We start from the raw sequence: 20350 nt of genomic DNA, 5'->3' as shown, positions 1-20350 counted from the left end.
TTCATCTGGGTTTCCATGGACGGCGGCGGCGGCCGGTATGGATGGCCGATCATCCACTGGCGACGGCGGCACGATTTCTCGTCACAGATCTGAAGACGCGCAGGAGGGGTGGCCATGGACGGTGGCTCGTCCGTAAATCGCGCGGAGGTCGGCCATGGACGAACGCTTCGTCTTCCTCTGTTCATTCACCAACGAAATCCAAATCCGGAGCAGTAGGCATCTTGAAACACAAATCGAGAAAACCCCCCGCAGTTCACAGAACTTCATCCCCACAACTTCATCCCGTCGGTAGGGTCAAATGACTCGAGCCACCGTCCATGGCCGACTACTATCCTGCATCTCCATATCTGTGGACGAGCGCTCGCGGCCAAAGACTTAGCCGCCGGGACAACGGAGAGGGTGGACACGGACGTTGGCCTCGACTCGGTGATTGACCGTCGCTCAACAGCCAGATCTGGTCCGCTGCTTATCAGCTTTCAGCTCGAGTCTTGGCTCGTCCATGGTTGCCGGCGACAAGCTCAACAACTCTGCCGCGGACGGTGGTGGCTCAAGGATGGCGGTGGCGGAGGCGGCTTGGCGGTGGAGACAGCCAAAGCCCAGCGGAGAGGATGCTGAAGAAGGAGTGCTGAAGAAAGGAAGACAAAAAGGAAAATTCCGCGTCACTTTTTTTAATACACATCAGCAGAATCTTGTGTTCGTTCGTTTGTTAGTGGACGAGGGTAAAATATGCACGTCACACGTAAGCCGTTGACGTGGCGCGCACAAATTGCTAAATATCTTCTCTCCATCACCGTGGTCCTGTCCGATCAGGAAGCTCCACGTCAGCGAGCGTAGCCCCACGGGCTTTTATGCACAAAAAATATCATCTTCCTTTTTCGTTTTAAAATCTTTTTCCACTTCAATAGCCTGCACACGATTAAATGCACTAGACTATGTTTTCTCTCTCCAACTTAGCACTTCCTGGTCCTCCGGCGCTCGCCTGCTCCGACCAGAAGAGGGCATTTTGGATATACATGATGTGTGGGTCGGTTCGTTGTCTAGAATGGCATTGAGTTTGGTGATTTTAGACTTTTGGGTCAGCGTGTTGCTCAGGACAGCCATGAGCTTCGAATTTCCAGCTCTCTCCGGATCTATAGCGTCGCCTCGTCTCGCAATTGGTCATTCACCGCATAGAAAAACTCGGGATCAAAATTTGACCCCTAAAACAAAAACAAAAAAAGGTTAATTCTTTTTGCATTTATACCTTATAAAAGCATGTCCACATCACATAAATTTCATCAGGGTTAGCCTTATCATGCTCGAATTTGGTTCAAAAGGATGGTTTAAGGCCTGCACTTTGGGGAGGTCGCGATATTTCTCTTCAAAGATTCACGTCCCTAACTACCGGTATCCGAGCCTGGTTTGGTGAAATAGTGGGAGCGACGAAGATGGGACGAAGGAAGGTGCAGATCGATTAGTTCAATGGGCAAGGCTTTGGTTTTTAGAAGATGCAGATCGATGGTCTAAATCACACATGTTGCCATGCTTAGGCTTATATCAAAGTCCAGCCTACAAGTGAAAGGAAGTGTTAGAATATTTAAATATTAAACCACATATTCATTTAAAAGTTTAAGTTTTTAGAATAGTTGGCGGTAGTTCCACGATCATTTTGCAAAATATGTTGTAAAAGATGGATTAATTGGGCTGAAAGATAAAAATAGGCAAGATGATGATTCAGCCGCTGGTCCATTAATCTACAAGTTGGCTTTTATCTGGTTTTCCAACATTACATTGCAATTGGTTCCGTTGTCCTACGATGTGTACGAACTCTGTTCTTGCAGGAAATTTAAAGTTAAAAGTCTAATGGGCCATTTGTTTCATGAAAAATCAACAATTTGGAAAATATTTTCCTAACTCTAATCATTTATATCTATTAGGAAAAGAGGCAATAGAAAATATTCTCACTAGCAACAAAAATGTTTTGGCATGAGTTGTTGTCAATAATAAAAATATTTTTCATTGACTCATTTTGGAGTTGTATTACAAGATTGTTCAGCAATTAGTTTATTCTTAGGTTTTGATTGGTTTTATTGTAAAATAGATGGAAAGGATAAAAATAGATAAAAAAAAGATGAAAAATGCATCTGAATTGCATTTAAGTAGAAATTGCATTAGATTAGTTTGACTTAAACTAAGCTTTATTTAACTTATTTTAGTATTTCATTATCATAATTCGGATTCATTAGATTGGTGCATGTTTAATTGTATGTATAGTTCATGGGATCCTGTCCTGTCCCGGGCCTTAATTACAAGGCACTGTTAATTTTGCATTGGCTTGGGTTCTTTCCTTGTATTTTATCCGTTTTGATATTATTTGATTATGTATATGTGCTTGTTTGGAAGATTCACACATGGTCACCTATTTTGCATATCCTAGATGATAAAATAGGCAACAATAAAATTGAGAAGATTGCATGAATAATCCTTTGGGAAAATGACACAGATAATTCTTAAATTTTGGCCCAATATGTAATGTCATCCTATGATTTTTCATTCGTTTAATGTGATCCTTTAACTATTTCTAAATTTTCAATCTATTCCTTAAAATTTTAACTTAATCATTTTCGCCCCTCAACTTTTCGTAACAAAGTTAAATAAGTCTTATGGTACTATTCACAAGTTTTCATAATTATACTCTTACCCAGATTTTAGAATTTTTTTTTATTTCAATCAATTTCCAAAATCAACAAAAAATATGCTATCTTTTTATTATCTTTTTACCTTTTTTGTCTTTATTTTTATATCGGATTCATAGTCCTCTTATTCTAAAAATAAGAGTTTTTAAGAGTATTTAATAACGATATTAATTTATGAATAGATGCACTTATATTAACTAAATATTTTTCCTAATCCTTTAGATGGAGAAAATTTTCAAGTTTTTGTGTTTCTTATTTGAATTTAGTTAAATGTGTAAATTAGAAAATTAAAATAGTAGGAGCATCGACCCGATACAACTCTAAATAAGGTTCTACTTTTACTAATATATAGATCATAAGTTGAAATAGACTTAAATGGAGCTATTGTAATAGTTATAAAGACCAAAAAGTTAACAAAGTAATAAGATAGCCATATTTTTTTGTTAATCTATGAAATTAATTGCAATAAAAAGACATTATGAAATCCAGGCAACGATGTAATTTTGAAAACTTTTGACTTTTTTTTTTAAAGAAAGTTGAGAATTTAGATTGAACAAATTGAAGTTCAGTGACTAGATTGAATATTTATGATTAATTCAAGGGATATATTAAATAAATTAAAAATTCAAAGATGACATTACATATTGAGCTAAAGTTTAAGGATCATTTGTGTCATTTTTCCTAAATTCTTTTCATAGAAGGAAAAAAGTACCAATAATGAGAGTTACTAAAACTAGCGTAACCAAATCCACGTACCTATGAATCTCTAGTTCATGGAAGTAAGACGAACTATCGCGTCTTACTTGGCCCATAATCGACCCATAATAGATTATTGACATTTCCTAAAGCAAAACCAAATCAAATATTTATTGAGAAATCAAGTTGCAATTGGGAGAGCCCGTGCTAAGTAAAAGCGCTACCATACAAGAGGGATTGTTTACGCCCGCTTGGCAAACCCCCGAACTCCCTCGAGGTTCAGATCAGAAGGGTCCCGACATATGTCATTCAAGAACTCTCTCATTTCTTTTTCAGCAGAAGTAAAGAAAGAAAGAAAGAAAGACATCTGGCCTTTGGCTGAGTGAAGAAGATTCAGAATGGAGATTGAATTTAATATCGCCAAGAATAAAGCATCATCAAATTCGTTTATTTGAATTAATAACAGAGCCACCGCATCAAAAGCACCACTTTCCCATGTCACAGAAGAGAGCACCAAACAAAGCAAAGAGAGTATCGAAATGCAGGCAATTAACGTGGACGCATGGCGTGGCATCATAGCGTTCTTTGCTATTCACTAAAGTTTGTTTTCTTTTTATTGGGATTTTCCCACATAAATAGGTTAGAATATAGCTAAGGAATCCAATACAGCGAAAGCATCCTAAGACTACAAAGCAATGTGAAGATTGGTTAGTGATAATGATAGAAGATGACACTGTAATTCAGTAATTAATGTATTCTGGCCTGGGTCTGGATGGAGGGGCTAACCTGCTTTGAGCTGATTAATGAACTCAATCATCCTCATCTGGAAAAGAAAAAGCAGAACAGGGAGTGCATATACTGTGAACCATACTACCGTTCAGTAGATAGAAACTGATTCCCATTAAATTTCCCATAAAAAATATCTCAATTTGATTATCCAATTTAATATCAAGATAGTTCACCTAAAAGAAAGAACTTATAATAGCAGAATCAAATGTCTAAGAATACCTCATTTAGTTTTGATGAAACACTATTTACAAAAGGCAGGAGTCCTTTCTTGTCTATGGTATGGTATCCTACCAATACACGCCTCGTGAGATGAACTACAATTCCTCATTAGATCCATACACAATACATACCCCAAAAAATATTTAAAAAGTTACTCATTTATGTTTGAAGAAAGTGATACATTCAATTCTAGATGTTATTTCAACCAAAAAAAAAATTCTAGATGTTATGACATTGCAAATGTATACTTGCAGCATGAATATGAAAAACCGAGAACAAAATCACCTGATTTGGTATCTTTTGTATCAGAGAATGATCTATAATATTTCAGTTCAATCTGCAACCATAACAATAAGAATTTGTGACTTTTGCTTGTACCCAGACTTTCTCTTCCCTTGTCTGTTTATCTACAGACTAATGAACCAGAACAAAGGTGTGGAGTATTGATTCGGAGTATTGCTCATGAGTGCGTGTGCGGGGATAAGTAACTTCACAATTGACTAATTTGCAGTCAAACAATGAAGCACAGCTTGATTTTATGCATCTTCCGCTGAGCCTGAATGCCACACTTTGGAAACTACAAACGCTGTTTGTCATGCTAGACGAAAACATTGTGAGAGTAGTGGTTGCATACATCACTTCTAAGAACCTGACCTAAGGAGTCATCTTTAAATAACATTAGCCAAGTAGTGAGGTACTTGGCTAATAGATGAAGATCAGATCATTAATCAGATCGATTATTTGTCCTTGTACCATCCTAAGAATCTTTAAATAATATTAGCCAAGTAGTGGGGTACAATGATCTAAATAACTCTTCTAATGTTATAACAATCTGCATGCCAAAGTAACAAAATCGGTCAGTAGGTCTGGGTAATGTTCCATCTGTCAGACCCCTTATGATGTAAGAAACAGTTTTTATTCAATGATGAAACGGATGATGGACTCACACATTATTTGACGTGACTCGTGAAGTAATTCTTTTATTGGTTCGAAAGAACACCATGTTGATTATAAGCTAATTCTGTTTAATTTCTGTAGCTTCAATGAGCAGATGAAGTGAAAGTTTCACTAAGCCACAATGGAATTCAATGGAGGGACTTGTTAAGGGTTTGATATGTTTCCTGACAACACATTCGATAATTTCTTTGTCAAGGCATCATGTCTTGTGATGAAGCTCACTTGTGTCACCTATGGTGAAGCAGGCTGTGTCTTTTTAGTACTATCGTATAATGCGGTCATCTTCGGCCTTCTTATCTACGGATTCCTCCGAGAGACTAACCAAAGCAATACTCTGCTCACAAAGAGAGACAAACAGACATAAGTAGTTGTTACGTTAAGTCCAAGAACAACGTATAACATCGATGAAACTAAAAAATATACAACCATAGTTTGATTGGTAAAGCTAAACAGCGACTCATTTCAAATCACATCTTATTAGCACGATCCTTATCATACTAACAGGAACATATATGTATCCATCCGGGTAAATTCTAATGAAAACTGATTCCACAAGTCTGAACTTCTATGTGTATACCAAACTACTGAGTTCTTTCCGTGACAGAACACTTCCATTCTAATAAAATGAGAGAAGAGGCCTTTGAATGGGTTACTTATTAGCTCTTTGAGAAAAATCAGAGGACTGATTCTTCAGGATAGAGTGATTTTCTAGCGGCAAAAAGAATGGTGATATTCGTGCATGACATTCAAGCTTTCTGGCATGACCGAAGCATTTAGGTTATATCCGTGCATGGAAATGCGTTAACAACTACCTTTTTTTCTCCATCTTGTGTTTTCTGCAGCAAAAACTAGTTTTTGTTCTTGCCCTACTCCTAATCATCTATGGAAACACCAAAGGAAAACTAAACAAAAAACAAAGAGACACAAGAAGTGCAGACATGTTGTCATCCCTGTTCTACACATCTTTTTTCGTTTTAGTCATTCACTGACTGTTTTGCTTAGTCACTGTACTTAATACATCACACATGCTTCTATTTTGGAACTTAATAAGGCAGCGAAACAGTAGAGATGAGACACAAATCTAGTAGTGAAAAGTTAGAGATGGACTAAAATGAAATAAGTGCATGGTACGTTGATGAAAATGAAGCTTTGTACCAGGACGAAAACTTCACTTCTAATTCTTCCCAGTTGGTTAACTCTGTCCTAAACCATCAAAAAGGTGTGCTTAAAGGTGGAGACTACATTTTGCTTATCTAACAATTATCAGCCATAATAGATGCAGAAAAATTGAAAAGAAGTCGCATTGCTTTAATCTGTTAAAGTTATCTCTAAAACATCATCAATCACTTTGATTAACAGTCAAAAGAGGAGTAAAATGGCATAATTAGAGGACTCCCACAATAAATATAAATTCCAAGAAGGTAGTAAACAATAACTAGGACACCAAACAATATTATTCAGACGGTATACGCTCTTGGTGATTCTTAGCTAAGCTGAGAGAGAGAGAGAGTGGCTTTGGTTAGAGCAGTTTGTTAAACTTGAGCATGGAAGTGCCAAATTTATAGTATACGATTCATGGCGAGCAACTTTGTCTGGTGAAGTCTCCCCTCGCTTGAGAAGTTAATCCATAGTGCTTGATGGAGTCCCACGTCTGTCCTTGTTTATAATAGACACTTGACTTATGCCAAGCAACTTTGTCTGGTGAAGTCTCCCCCTTGCTGGAGAAGTTAATCCACAGTGCTAGATGGATCCCACATCTGTCCTTGTTTATTCCTTCCCTCTTGTCCTCTTTGCAGCATTTTCCAAGACTTCGTTCACCTTCTTGAGGAAGTTTTATAGCCGTCGCTATCATCTTTTAGTCTTGTGAATGTCTTTCTCCACTCCTCTCCTTTTCTCTATCCCTCCCCATATGTGGTGGACAGATTCCTCTTGTGGGGTCATCCTGCCAAAAGAAAGGAGTAAAAGTTGGCATTTTTACGGGATTCTTTTTCAATCTTTTTCCCTACTTATTACTCCAACACTGCACTGTTTTGACCAAGTCACTGTAACACCCCTGTATTTCCAAAATCCTACTCTTAACAACGCTCTAATTTGGAGGTAACGCAATACCACCATAAGTAATTTTTTTAAAGCTCAAACAAACAGAACTATATCTCCCTCAAATCACCAATTATTTCCCTTATATCGTCTCATGGGACTTTATAGAATGAAGTATCCCTAGTTAAATACTTTCCAATACTCCTGGAAAAGTAGTTTGTGAAAATACAGTGACAATTTGGTCAAAACTAGAGCGGTGTCGGGGTAAATTAATCTTTTAAACGGTCGAGCCTGAATATGGTCTCTAAATTGCACTGTTCCTTCAACATTGTCTTTTCATCTTCTTTCTTGTGCAATCGAGTCACTCAATCTGTTCTGTCGAGATTTATCATCAATTGCCATTAGTAACAACACTACAATGCTGTGCTGGTGTGACAAATCGTCTTACATGGTGGGTATGTGTGTGTGTGAGAGGGAGAGAGAGAGAGAGAGAGAGAGAGAGAGAGTGAGAGAGGCCATTATGTTGGAAATCCTCACGTGAACTGTCATCTATACTAGAACATTTCTAATTTGCAAAGAATGCAGGTTATTGTAACATTTATGAGACCGTGCCGTGGTGCACCTTGTCTTAAGGTGATCCATATGTTTATGGCCCTTCTCACATCATAAATTATGTTTGTATTTTGTTGGGCAGCTTGATACAGGTCACTGGTGTACCGAAAGTCTCTAACTCTTAACATTCAGTGTCGGTTGAAATGTATTCTCGGTCCTCGTTTGTTGTTTTTTGTGTTATGAGTACACGTGTGTGATTCTAGGAAGACTCAGATTTAACGTCTTATAAAGTAGGCTTTGACCTATTTAGACTGATTAGTTTGCATGTTGTGTCCATGGACCGTGCCTACAAAAACAACCAATCTCATGTGATCGATCCATGGTTTGATGAACTGAAAGATATACATGCAATGATGGACTAAAAGTAAACTTTCAAAGGAGACAACCGTGGCAACTTCTTGTTTCTTCGCATTATATACAGCAGAGAACGAAGAAAGTAAAATTACAGAGCAGTTGCACATCTAGTGAGATCTTCCAATTCCGCTGACGCAAAAAGAAGTACCAAAGCATCAGCATCAAAAGGAAGACAAGCTACATACACCTGAATTCACAACATACAAAACCCTTTTTTACAATCGTACTTGTCAATGATGCTGCATCACACTCAGGGCAAAATAGCAGTGAAAATTATAAATTAAATACTTGGTAAGTGAATGTAAGTGATGGCGATCAGCAGGAGAATCCCGCCGAGCAGGTTCACAAGATTACGCAGGGGACGATTTGTGGAACCGTTTGTGCTCTTGGTGGATGGTCCGGTCAATGCAGTCACTGAATTTGATTTCTCTCTGGCATGTTCAATCTCCTTGTTGTTTGTCTTCCTCGGTGAATTACTGGTTCCACCGTGCTCTCTGTATTTTAGTACCTGCAAACATATAGTGTTTCAAATAGTGAGCTGAGGAAAAGGAAAGTAAGGATTAACATGGATCTAAAAGTTGAAGAATTTTCCTAGTTTTCTACTGATTTTCCAAATAAAATGGAACCATGCCAATCAAACTAAATGGTCCAATGATGCACATCAACTTTGGAAGATAACAGAAAGACAAAATCTGTTTAACTGGGAACTTCTCTCACCTTCTCTTTTGCTGCAGATTCATCCAAAGATACACATTCTGTTTTAACATTTTTCAATGCAATTCCCTGCTTCTTAACCTTTTCGAGCCTCTGTTCTTCATTGATATAGATTCTTGGAGACTCGGGCATTTTTGGAGTCTTGGGCTCTTTCAGAAGCTCCATAGATTTGGTGGAGGAAACATGTGAGCTGTTGAATTTACTCTGTATGAAGCCTTTCTTTTGCTCAAAAGGAACAACACCATGGAGTGACTCAATTGTTGGTGTTTTGCGATTCTCCATTATAGATATTTGGCCATTCTGCAACAAAGCATTGCAAAAGATCCAACGGGTCAACAGAAATAACTGAGGCATTATCTTGATCTCATGACAAAACATTCATGTTTTTGTTCTCAAATTGTCTGGAAGCTCTAATTACATAATCTGCCTTTAGTCATCTACTATAACCTTGTTCAATATCTCGGCTGCAATTTTTTTCTATATATATTTTCTGCTTCATAGTTCTCCAACATTCTAATTAAGTTGAACCAAAGTTGATAAACCACGAGCAATTTAAACTGGAATTTTACTTCCTTTTGATAGAAGAATGCTAGAATCCATTTCATGTATTTCTCAAAGCGGATTTTAACAAAATTGACTGTTCTCTTAAGTACCTATGAACCACATATCCAATATAGTTCACTGCAATAAAAAACGGAATCCATATCATCTAATTAACTATCCAAGCAATGCACGTCAACGTATAAGAGTAGTAATAAGACAATGGGTTAGTTTAGGAGCTGCTTTCACCTTTGCTCTGGCTGCTGTTTCATCCAAATATATGCATTCTGGTTTGATACTTTTGGCTACAGTTTCCTGCTTAACCTTTCTAAACCTCGGCTCTTCATCTTTGCCATAATATTTGACACTTGCAGCGCGTACAGGAGGTGCCATAGGTTTCTCGGGGGCAACAAGTGAGCCGTTGAACTTATTCTCCACCATGCCTTTCTTTTCCTCAAGAGGAACAAAACCATGGAGTGAGTCGATTGTTCGTGTTCGCCGATTCTCCATTAGAACAGGACGTTCATCATGCGAGTTAGATGTTTGGGCATACTGCAGCGACAGATTGTATGAGATAGAGTGAATCAGAGGAAAAAACTGAGGCATAAACTTAATTTCATAACAAACCTTCAAGGGTAGGTTTTAAAGTGTCCATCGTTCTTCTACAATTGAAAGTAATTAAGCATGGGTAACTTAGCGTGAGAGTCCACTTTTCTTTTTCAGCAGACAGATTCTTTAATGAACTTTTTATTCTACCCAAAGATGATTGAAAGAAAATTATCCTTAGTTTCAGATAACGTGGAAAAGGTAAGGTGCCCTTCCAATCCAATGCATTTTAAACCTAAATTTTTACTAGAGAGGTAATCACAGCAACCAAATGAAATTTCAAGGGAAGAATTTGACCTGTGCTTGCATTTGGTCTCCGTCGAAGAAGTCGCCACAAAATAAATCTCCACTTAGCATCTCAACATCTTCAACCTCTTCAAAAAGATCTTCGTTTAGCATGTTACTGAAATCTTCATCCTCTTCACTTGTTCCAAACAATGATTCCAATTGGATAGATTCGTCAGTAGTGCCATTCTCCAATGAGAAGTCCATAAAAGATGAACTCTCAGTATTCATAAACTGATGTATATTGGAGGGAAGGCTACTTTGTGATCGCAGGGCAGGCTGAAGCAGCTGCAGGAGGTCAGATGAAGCAACTTGAACTTGGTTCTTGGGCTGAAATGGGGGCTCTATCAGTGAATTGATCATTGCTTGGATCAAAGGCTGTATTTGCAAGTAAAAGATTAGTCATCAACACATCTTGCCCGCTCGTCAAGACAGATATTGAATGTATAAACAGAACTATTTTCCTTCGCAGCTCAGGCAATGAGTCCTCATGATCAGGTTGATGAAGATCCCAATCCAAATCCTCCAGGTTAATGGCTCCATGTGCTAATTCCGGGGTTGAATTATCAGCCTTCTCATCTTGTGTATGCTTTAACCAACACAGAACATAATTCCTATTCAACTGTCAAAATACCACGTTATACTAGTTCATACCATCCGATCATATTTTCTTCAACATTAAAATATTCTGCGCACAAATTTCAAAAATAATATTGTTCTCTTTATATGTACAAGATTTCAATCTTCTGTAGTAGAAACTGAGCAAAATAATGTTTCTTTGCTTCGTTAGGACTTGCGGAAACTTTTAATCAAGTGTTTCTGCATAATATGTTATCGATTTCATGCATCTTGTGAATATAATAGATTGCAACAAATAAGTGAGGGATAGATTAAGTACATCATTGGCGAGTAGATGAAATTCATGTATGACCCACTTGGTATTGATTGCCCTAGAGCCCCGACCTTTGTGGAACACTAATGTTTTCTTAGTACCAATTACTCTGTTCGTATCTCTGGCCTTGACATTCCGATCAGGACCAGTCTTCTTCCAATAGCCCGAGGGAGTAGATCTCTTAGCCTGTTGGGATGTTTGCAAACAGAAGAACCACCACTCTTGAACTTTGTCATCCGGGGGAATGATTGATTCACCTGTCATTCCCTCGACTTTTCACTGATTGATGATATATATTATGCTCCAAAAACCCATAAGATTCTGAGAATCATGGCTGGAGAGAAATTGTATCAAAGGAGTAAGCAAAGTGATAGTGGTATCTGTTCTTACCATGAAACTTCTGTGGTAGTTCCCAAGGATCCCACCTGCAGATGTCAACATCTGGAATTATGCAGGGACGCTCTACGATTCCGAGGACTCGGTTCGTCAAGTAATGTTCGACGAATTCCTCATCGGTTGGATGGAATCTGTATCCGACCGGCAAATTCCGTGGGATAATCACAGCTCCCATCTCCTTCCGTTCTGTTCTTCACTCAACACACTAGTTAATAATGAACTGACTTCAGTTTGTGGAAGCAGAAGTGAGCATCAACACGCTACCATCTGGGAGGGTCTTTATTGAAGTCTTCCCTTCTTTGAGAAGTTACCGAACTTTTTGTATGTGTCTTTTAGAAAAATCTTGATCGTGATTGATAGCTGATAGGGATGGTTTTTTGTCTGCTTTTCCTTGTCCTGGTGGGTCCCTTCACAGAAATTAAACTATTTTAAGATTTTGCTCATTCTGAAAGATACACTGTTTTTTTCATATGACAGAGACAATATCCAGGAAATTTCTGGGATTTGCTCCTGTGATGTGTCCTGGTTGTTACCTCTTATTACAATATGAGACTTTTCATTTCCATTTATTAATGACATAGTGCGAATTTGAGTTAAAATCAACCTGCTAATAGTCAGTTAACATAAGGGCTGTCCACGCGCGTGTGCATTTTATTTAAATGACAAAGGTGCACCCTACCCAGTCGCTTCATGTACCAATGTACAAACAAATTACGTACAATGGGATTTTTGTTACTGCTTTGGTTAGCTAAAAAAAGATGTTCCATGGGTTTGTAACTGAGCTGCATGATAATTGGCTTCATCTCCTTTGAATTTAGGTAAGACTAAACTATGATTTGCATTTTGATGCAACGGGTCATTGGGGATTAATAACTGGATTGATAGCTGGCACTTTTCGACTAATGGTTGTCTTTTGAGGCCAGATTAGCCGATTGCCCCCAGAACTCATTTACTTTTGACAGCAAGCGAAAATGAATGTTCTCTTCTTTTTTCGTGCATGTCATTACAGTTCCACTGTTGAAATATGCTGATAGATGAAAGATCAGATTACCAAAAAGCGCTGAACTGCAGGATTTTTCTAAGATGACTTTCAACTCCACTTTAAATGCATAAACGACGGGACTCCAAAACAACCCACTGATTTCATTGACCAGGCGAGATGTGTGCATAAGCCCTCATGTGTGATACAAATATAAGATTGCAAGCAATTGGCGGTTGTGGAGAATCAAAACTGTGTCATGTAAACTACTCGACACATAAGTCTGTTCCTTAACCTTGGCATGGGGTTAAAAGATGTGTTATTGCTGCTTCCATCTTCTGGGTAAAACCTATGTACTCACTGATTCTGGTGATCATCTCCTTTTTCACTTAAGGGGGGGAATTCATTTACTGTTTTTCATTTACCAATTCCATGAAGTATAGTCTGCTTGCACTTTTAGCAGTTTATTTATATTTAGTACGAGCCATTCTTCCTAATGAAGTCATAAATTAGGCTATCATACATGGAATTCGGATACATTGCGTGTTCCAAAGTGATTAATTCAGCAAAATATAAATGTTCCTCACTGTAATGAACACGCCATGACACCATCCAGCATATTATAGGCAACAACAGAAACTAATGTGGATCTCTTATTATGTTATGAACAGATATACTATGACTAGGATTACGATTCTTGTTTGTTCTCTCCTGGTTGTACTGGAGGGTTGACCTAGCAAATTCTGTTGTAGAGATTACAGAGGGAAATTAAAAGAAAGAAATACAAAAGACCATCAATCAAAGAACATATGATAACTGTTGAAAGATCATGGCCTTGGAATGCTGGGATCTTAAAATTAGAAGACTGAGGCTCCAGTACTTCCTAAAGTACTTCCTTTGCAACGGGGTATTCATTTACCGATATCTGGAGTCTGGTTGAGAACTCTGAGATACCTGTGTGTTGTCATAAGCTCATAGTACGAAATAAGACGTACTGTAGGCAAATCATTAATCTGCTGAGGATACCCGAAACTATATATATACTTAATTGGAGAAGCACTGTCATTTGGGTTGAAAAATCTATGAGCAATCGATGTTCCCTATTGAAATGAAATAAAAAAAAAGTACAATAAAATCAAAAACTTCTAAGTAAGAAAATTTTACTTTTAATACACAGAGCATATTGTGAATCCACAATAAGCATGTAGAAACTCATGTGGAATACATCTCCAAAAGTGTCTTCAGTCACTTGAATTGTTGTAATTTAACAACGCATTAGAAGTACATGGATCTTCTTCTTTAAGGCATCTTTAATCAACCTTCGGACGAGGCAGCAGAGTCCTACTAAGAAGGTCTGGATTATCAGCCTTCTCATTTCGGTTGCCTCCAAAAGGCCCAGAACAATATATCTGCATACATTTGAAGAAAGAATGCGACATGAGTTGGATAATATGAAAAAAGTAGCAAAAGCCAGCAACATATCTTCATAGAACTAAGATGCACAGAACAATATCTCAATCAATAGATGGCAACTGGTGTGCGTAGAGTATAATCAAATATGCTCAGCATAAACAAATAATTCGACGAAGGAACTTCATAACTGCACCTTAGTCTGCAAAGCCAAGTAGAGCATATATATCAAGTAAACGAGATAATTATATCTACCTAGCCTCCGAAAGTACACTAAAAAGGACAGGTATTTAGGTGATATTCGTGCATGACCCCTATCCGCATGTTCCGGTTTGGAACCGGTAGCGATAGGGATACCAACACCCAAATCCTTCTTTCAGCTTCAAGTGATGATTGACGAGTCCTCTCATGATGACCAGCTTCGACTCTAAATTCCGCTGGCAAACGATGCGCAGCTATGTCTTCCATCTCATGTTCTCCGCAGAAGAAACAGAGCAGGCAGGAAAACTCTTGGGCTTGGCTGGAGATAACTTTGGTGCTGAACCTGTGAGAGGAGATTGAATTTATACCGCACTTGCTTTGAGTTGGGGGTCCAGCCCGTGCTTTGTCTGATGCGCTCTTCTTTACCTTCCTTAGGAGGTTATGTTGTCTGGCTTTTTCGTGGATCCCATGTCATTTTGCAGTCTTCTTCTTCTTCTTGTTTTTTCTATTGATTGGACTTGTTTCTCATATCTGATAACTTCGTGTAGCAGTTGAGAACACGAGAGTCATCAGTGGTCTTACCAATACTTTTTCTAGTCAATTTATGGGCCTCCTTTATTGGACCTTTATTCTATTTTTCCGGTCATTGCTTTACTTATTTCCTTTTGATTTTTTCCATCCTTGTCAATGACGTCGTATTTTACTAGTTTCTCTGCTTAACAAAAGCAGAATTATAGCAAGTATAACAAAATTAATTTACAAAATTAATTTAAATAACACTACTTTCTTGGGCATGATGTCAAGGTGGGGGGTGTGTGTGTGTGTATATATATATGTAATTACGTGTTCATCTTAAGGTAACAAAGCATCAAACGTAGTTTAGAGATCCAAAGACCATTACTATTTTGGGCAAATTATATTCTGGCCCAAGCTAGATTCAGCAGTACCATATCGGCCTAGGCATACCAATCTAGAAAAGAACTGAAAGGAAACAAAAACCTAGCCTTCGTAGACTATGTAAAGCACAGGACACGGGAAGCTAACAATTTCCTAAAAATTGTAATTCACTTGACTAATATCGAGGTCTAATTCCCGTTTTTCCCCTAACTTTTTTTTTCCTAAAAAAATCGCAAATTTTTACTTTAGTCCCAAATCTGCTCACACATCCAATAATCACCTCCAATGTCATAAAAATTAGGATTAATACCACGAAAAACCCTAAACTGGTACACTTGTGACACATTTACCCAAAACTATTTTTTGACCATAAAAACCCCAAAGCTACAATGTGACAATTTTACCCTGAACTATTTTTTGACCACCAAAATCCCAAACTAGTACACTGACAATTTTACTCTGAACTTACCACAAAAACCCCAAGCTGTACATATGTGACAATTTTACCATGAATTAAAATTTTAATATTATTATTATTTTTATTTTTTTCGAATTTTTATTTATTTTTTATTCTTTTCTTTTCTTTTTTTTTTCATTTTCAAACTCTGGCCGATCGCTGGTCCGGCGACCGGCCAGAGGCGGAGTCGGCGAGGGCCGCCCTCGCCGGCGTCGGCTCGGGTGAGGGCTGCTCTGGCCGGATCTGGCGAGGGGTCGCCCTTGCCCTGGGCAGGTGAGGACGACCCTCGCCCGACGCAGGCAAGGGTCGCGCTTGACGCAAGCGAGGGTCGCGCTCGACGCAAGCGAGGGTCGCCCTCGCCAGATCCGACGAGGGCGACCCTCGCCTGCGTCGGGCGAGGGCCGCCCTCGCCTGAGTCAGGCGAGGGGTCGCCCTTGCCCTGGGTAGGCGAGGACGACCCTCGCCGACGCAGCGGGTCGCCCTCGCCGGATCCGGCGAGGCGACCCTCGCTGCGTCGGCGAGGAGCCGCCCGACGCCGGCAAGGGTCGCCCGACGCCGACGAGGGCAGCCCTCGCCCGATACCAGCGAGGGTTGCCCTCGCCCGATACCGGTGAGGGCGGCCCTCGCCGACTTCCGCCTCTGGCCGGTCGCCGGACTGGCGGCCCGCCGGAGGTTGAAGGTGAAAGAAAAAAAAAGAGAAAAAAAAAGAAAAAATTCAAAAAAATTAAAAAAATAATATTAAAAATTAGTTCGGGGTAAAATTGTCACATGTGTATCAGTTTGGGGTTTTTTGTGGTATGTTCAGGGTAAAATTGTCACAGGTGTACCAGTTTGGGGTTTTTTATGGTCAAAAAAATAGTTTTGGATAAATGTGTCACAAGTGTACCAATTTAGGGTTTTTCGTGGTATTAACCCTAAAAATTATCAACGTCAGGACCAGTTAGATGTTCATTATCGGAATCCACTTCTTCATCAACACCCTCACGAGCCTTTGAATGTTGATAATCTTGAAGAAACCAGTGGCAATGTATGGTCCTGTGGGCATATTTGGGGCTCGAGTGAAAGTTAGGGATTTTTTTTCAAACAAAAAAAGTTCTGAATATAATTGGGATTGGATCTAAAGTTAAGGATTTTTTAGAGAGTTAGCGCCCCATTCTAATGAGGTCCACGTAATTATTTTTACATTTTTGTGAACCTCTTACAAGCCTCTTGTTAGAATTATGGTTTAATTTTTTTGCAAAGTATTCAATCTTTCAAACTGTATCAAATCTATCCCAAGTCTTTTTAACACAATTTGTGAGAGGAAATATTCTATCAGATTCCTTCCCAAAGTGGCAAGTAAACTGTTCTAAGAACAATATTCTCTGTTACTTGTTGCCAAACTATGCCAAAAGGAAGGATAACAATTTAAGTTCATCTGGTTTTATTACTTAAAGGAGGATATTTAACCGGAGCATAATTTAATGGGTGCCTCACTCAAGTGATTTATCTGGCTTCTAATCAGCCTTTTTTCATTTATAAAAAATATATTGGAAATTTATTGTGTGAAGAGAAAAAAGATAAAAAAAAAAGTAAGTTCTTTTGAAAAATAGTTTCAATTTCAATTCTATACATATTTTAACCCTTAAGACGGCAAAAGGGTAATTGATAGATAATTTTTTGCAGGATGTCTAGTTTTGGCCTTTTGGGATATTATACTGATATTATTAAAAAGTGAGGATTTATTTTGCTAATCCAGAAAGGTGGTGATAGAATTTAGAAGTGGAGAACGACATAATAACTTTTATTGCTATTTGGCCTTTTATTTATTGGTTATGATGTCACGAAGAGACTGTCAATCTGCTCGCTTGTTTATCCGGCGATCCCAAGTGAGAATTGCAGCAGCAGCAGCAGCAGCAGAAGAAGACAGGTTTAATCACTCGAGAAAGATGACGATAGCCTTATGCATGCTCTAAGTAATTACATAAATTCAGACGGGTTTTTGTATTGTATTGGGAATAAATATTGTAAGTAGCATCACAGCAATATTGCTTATTCTCTCGAGTATAGTACAGAGTTGCATGACATATTCTTTCATCGCGATTATAGAAGAAAAATAAGAATCATGAACAATTATACACTAATGTTTAAAGGCTATAGCGCTAGAACTCTGGACGATCTTAAATCTTGAAGATTTCAGTCTCTGATATTGTTCTCCTGTATTTTCTTCCCACCAGGGTCTTCAGTGACGTCTTCTGATTGAGAACTCCAAGTTACTCGCCTGATATCTATGCCTATGTACTGCGTTGCATGAATATTGCAATTTCAATTGAAGAATTCTGTGATAGATCCAGGTTAAAGTGCAAAATAAAAATGAAGGAAAGAAAGAAACAAACTTCTTAACTTCTAGTGCTCGAGGCTTATTGTGTTCAACGATAAGTTTGTAGAAACTAAATTAAGTTGAATATGGCTTCAGAAGCGGCTCCAGTTACTTGGATCGCCTTGATTCAACAAGACATACCTAGTTCGCGTAGATCTCGTTCGTTGAGGCATCTTAACCTGCCTTGGTTAAGGCATCCGAGTCTAACTGGGTATGTCTAGACTATTAGCCCTCTCATCTTGTATTCCCTCTAAAGACCAGGAAATTTTTTTTGTACAAATTGAAAAAGACGATAATAATGGAAGGTGAGTATGTAAATATAACAATCAGCAAAGTGCAGCAACATTTCTGCATATAACGGAGATGCTCAACGTTGTTTCCGAAACCAAAATAGTGTACTGATATATGCTCAGCATAAGTAATGGAGTATATTGACAAACTCAATATCTATCCCATTGCTGCTGCCCCAAAAAACAGAAGATAATACCTATACCTTTGTCTACAAAACCAAGTAGAGCATGCACATAATGTGCCTGTGCATGTTTGCCATCATCAATCGAATGGGAAAACTTGTAAGGCACGAATGATTAACAAATAGTATTTCTTTTTGTCTCTCCTGCCAAGCTGACAGTAATGATATTCATTGGTGCACAAAGATGTGCTCTACTGTACGATACAAGGAAATGAAGAAGAGACAAACATAATTACCTGGAGTATACTTAGAGGAAGATGGCATTTAGGTGATATTTGTGCATGACCCCATTGTTCGTGTGCATAGACCCTACCTATGTATTCCTATTAGGAACCAGGAGTATTCAAAGCACATACAACATTTAGGTGATATTCGTGCATATTCCTTTGCCCGTGTGCGCGGACACTTCCAATAAGGAATTAGGACATGTGCGCAAACCCCCGCCGGTGCATTCCAGTCAGGAACTATGAGTATTGGGGGCACCCACAAAGTTTAGGTGATATTCGTGCATGGCCTCTTGCCTGTGCACGCGGATATCTACTCCAAGTAATGATTGACGAGTCCTGTGGTGGGCGTCGCTCCAAATCTCACCGAGACACGCTCCAAGGCTGTTGTAATCTCTTCCATCTCCTGAATGCTTTCAACATGGCTGGGGTCCTGCGAGGTTTTGATATCCAAACCTGCATGAGAAGAGATGAATTTATACTGCACTCGCCTTGAGCTGGAAGTCAAGCTTATTTTGTCTGGTGCCCCTCTTCATTTGCTTGCTTGGGAAGTAATACTGTCTGGTCCTTTCGGTGGGTTCGGTGCACCCTTTTCTTCTTGCTTGTTCATTGGTTTATTTGTCTGGAGAATTCAAGACTTGTTCCTCAAGTCGGAGAACTTCCTGAGGAAGTTGAGACCCCGAGTCGTTGCTGGATCCCACCGATGCATTTTTCTAGTCAATTCATTTGCTTAACATGTTAGGCGATTCTTCGGTCGAGTCATTGAAAAAGCCGTAAAATTTTCCGTCATTAGTAGATCTCCGATTTCGTTTGTAAATTTTTAATACCTTGGTTAAAAAAAATTATGACGGATAACTCGAATGTTGAATAACTTTTTTACTAACAAGATTAAAAATTTACCGGTACCTTTAACATTTTACCACAAATAATGTCTTCCAATTTTGAACTCCATGGGACCCTACGATTTTGCTACTTTCTTGGATCCCATATAATGGTTGGCTCCTCTTTCTTCTTTCCTCTTTGATATTTCTCCTGCGTCTTTGTCAGTGAGGCCACGTTGCTCTCTTTTATTGGTTTCACTTTCCTTTTCTGCATCAAATAGTTTTCACTTTCCTTCTCTTTTATTGGTTTCACGTCGCTCTCTTTTGATGGCATAGAAAATTGAGGGATTCAATAGTGCCCCAGGAAATCGATCCACTGTCCAAAAAAACGTCATATTTTAGTATATTTTGTCGTAGTTTTTACATAAAATGTAATATATAAACACTATAGACTTCAAATAAAAGACTGAGGTCTATTGAGAGATCGCATAAGTACACAATAGAGGACGAATCAGATGTCGTGTGGACATTGCATCGAGCTGCAAAATGAGCACTTCATCTATCAGTTTAGGCTTTTGGGTTAAATTTTTTATCGATATTAAATATTGAGTTTGATATTTGGTGGCAATGATATGATTTATAATATGATGCATTTTATATGATTCATGATTTATGAAATATAAGTTGAATATACTGCTATTTGAGAATTTGCATTGGTACTACAGTCTTGATGCATAGGGTTGCATACATGTTAAGAA

The 20350-nt window shown here is 38.6% G+C and overlaps 2 protein-coding genes and 1 long non-coding RNA gene across 5 annotated transcripts in view; all 3 read right to left on the bottom strand.

Annotated features, from left to right (window-relative positions):
- The window catches only part of LOC115667788 (uncharacterized), a 64780-nt gene that overhangs the window by 27283 nt on the left and 17147 nt on the right, over nt 1-20350 (bottom strand). The gene's annotated exons all lie outside the window — the stretch shown is intronic.
- LOC115684293 (NAC domain-containing protein 62-like) lies at nt 8369-12066 on the bottom strand. Its single transcript, XM_056303405.1, has 7 exons — nt 11767-12066; nt 11383-11633; nt 10942-11106; nt 10497-10862; nt 9843-10145; nt 9057-9353; nt 8369-8847 (listed from the first exon to the last, which is right to left on the bottom strand). Exons 1-7 carry the CDS (start codon nt 11945-11947, stop codon nt 8620-8622), a joined length of 1791 nt encoding a protein of 596 aa, XP_056159380.1. The 5' UTR covers nt 11948-12066; the 3' UTR covers nt 8369-8619.
- On the bottom strand, nt 17676-19341 carry LOC130135094 (uncharacterized). The gene is made up of 2 exons (XR_008814564.1): nt 18217-19341; nt 17676-17996 (listed from the first exon to the last, which is right to left on the bottom strand). It is a non-coding gene; the product is annotated as an uncharacterized LOC130135094 (long non-coding RNA).

This window comes from Syzygium oleosum, unplaced genomic scaffold (assembly GCF_021117445.2).
Source record: "Syzygium oleosum isolate NSW1041296 unplaced genomic scaffold, Sole_v2.1 Sole_v2.27, whole genome shotgun sequence".
Lineage (NCBI taxonomy): Eukaryota > Viridiplantae > Streptophyta > Magnoliopsida > Myrtales > Myrtaceae > Syzygium > Syzygium oleosum.
This window is presented reverse-complemented; position numbering and strand designations above follow the sequence as displayed.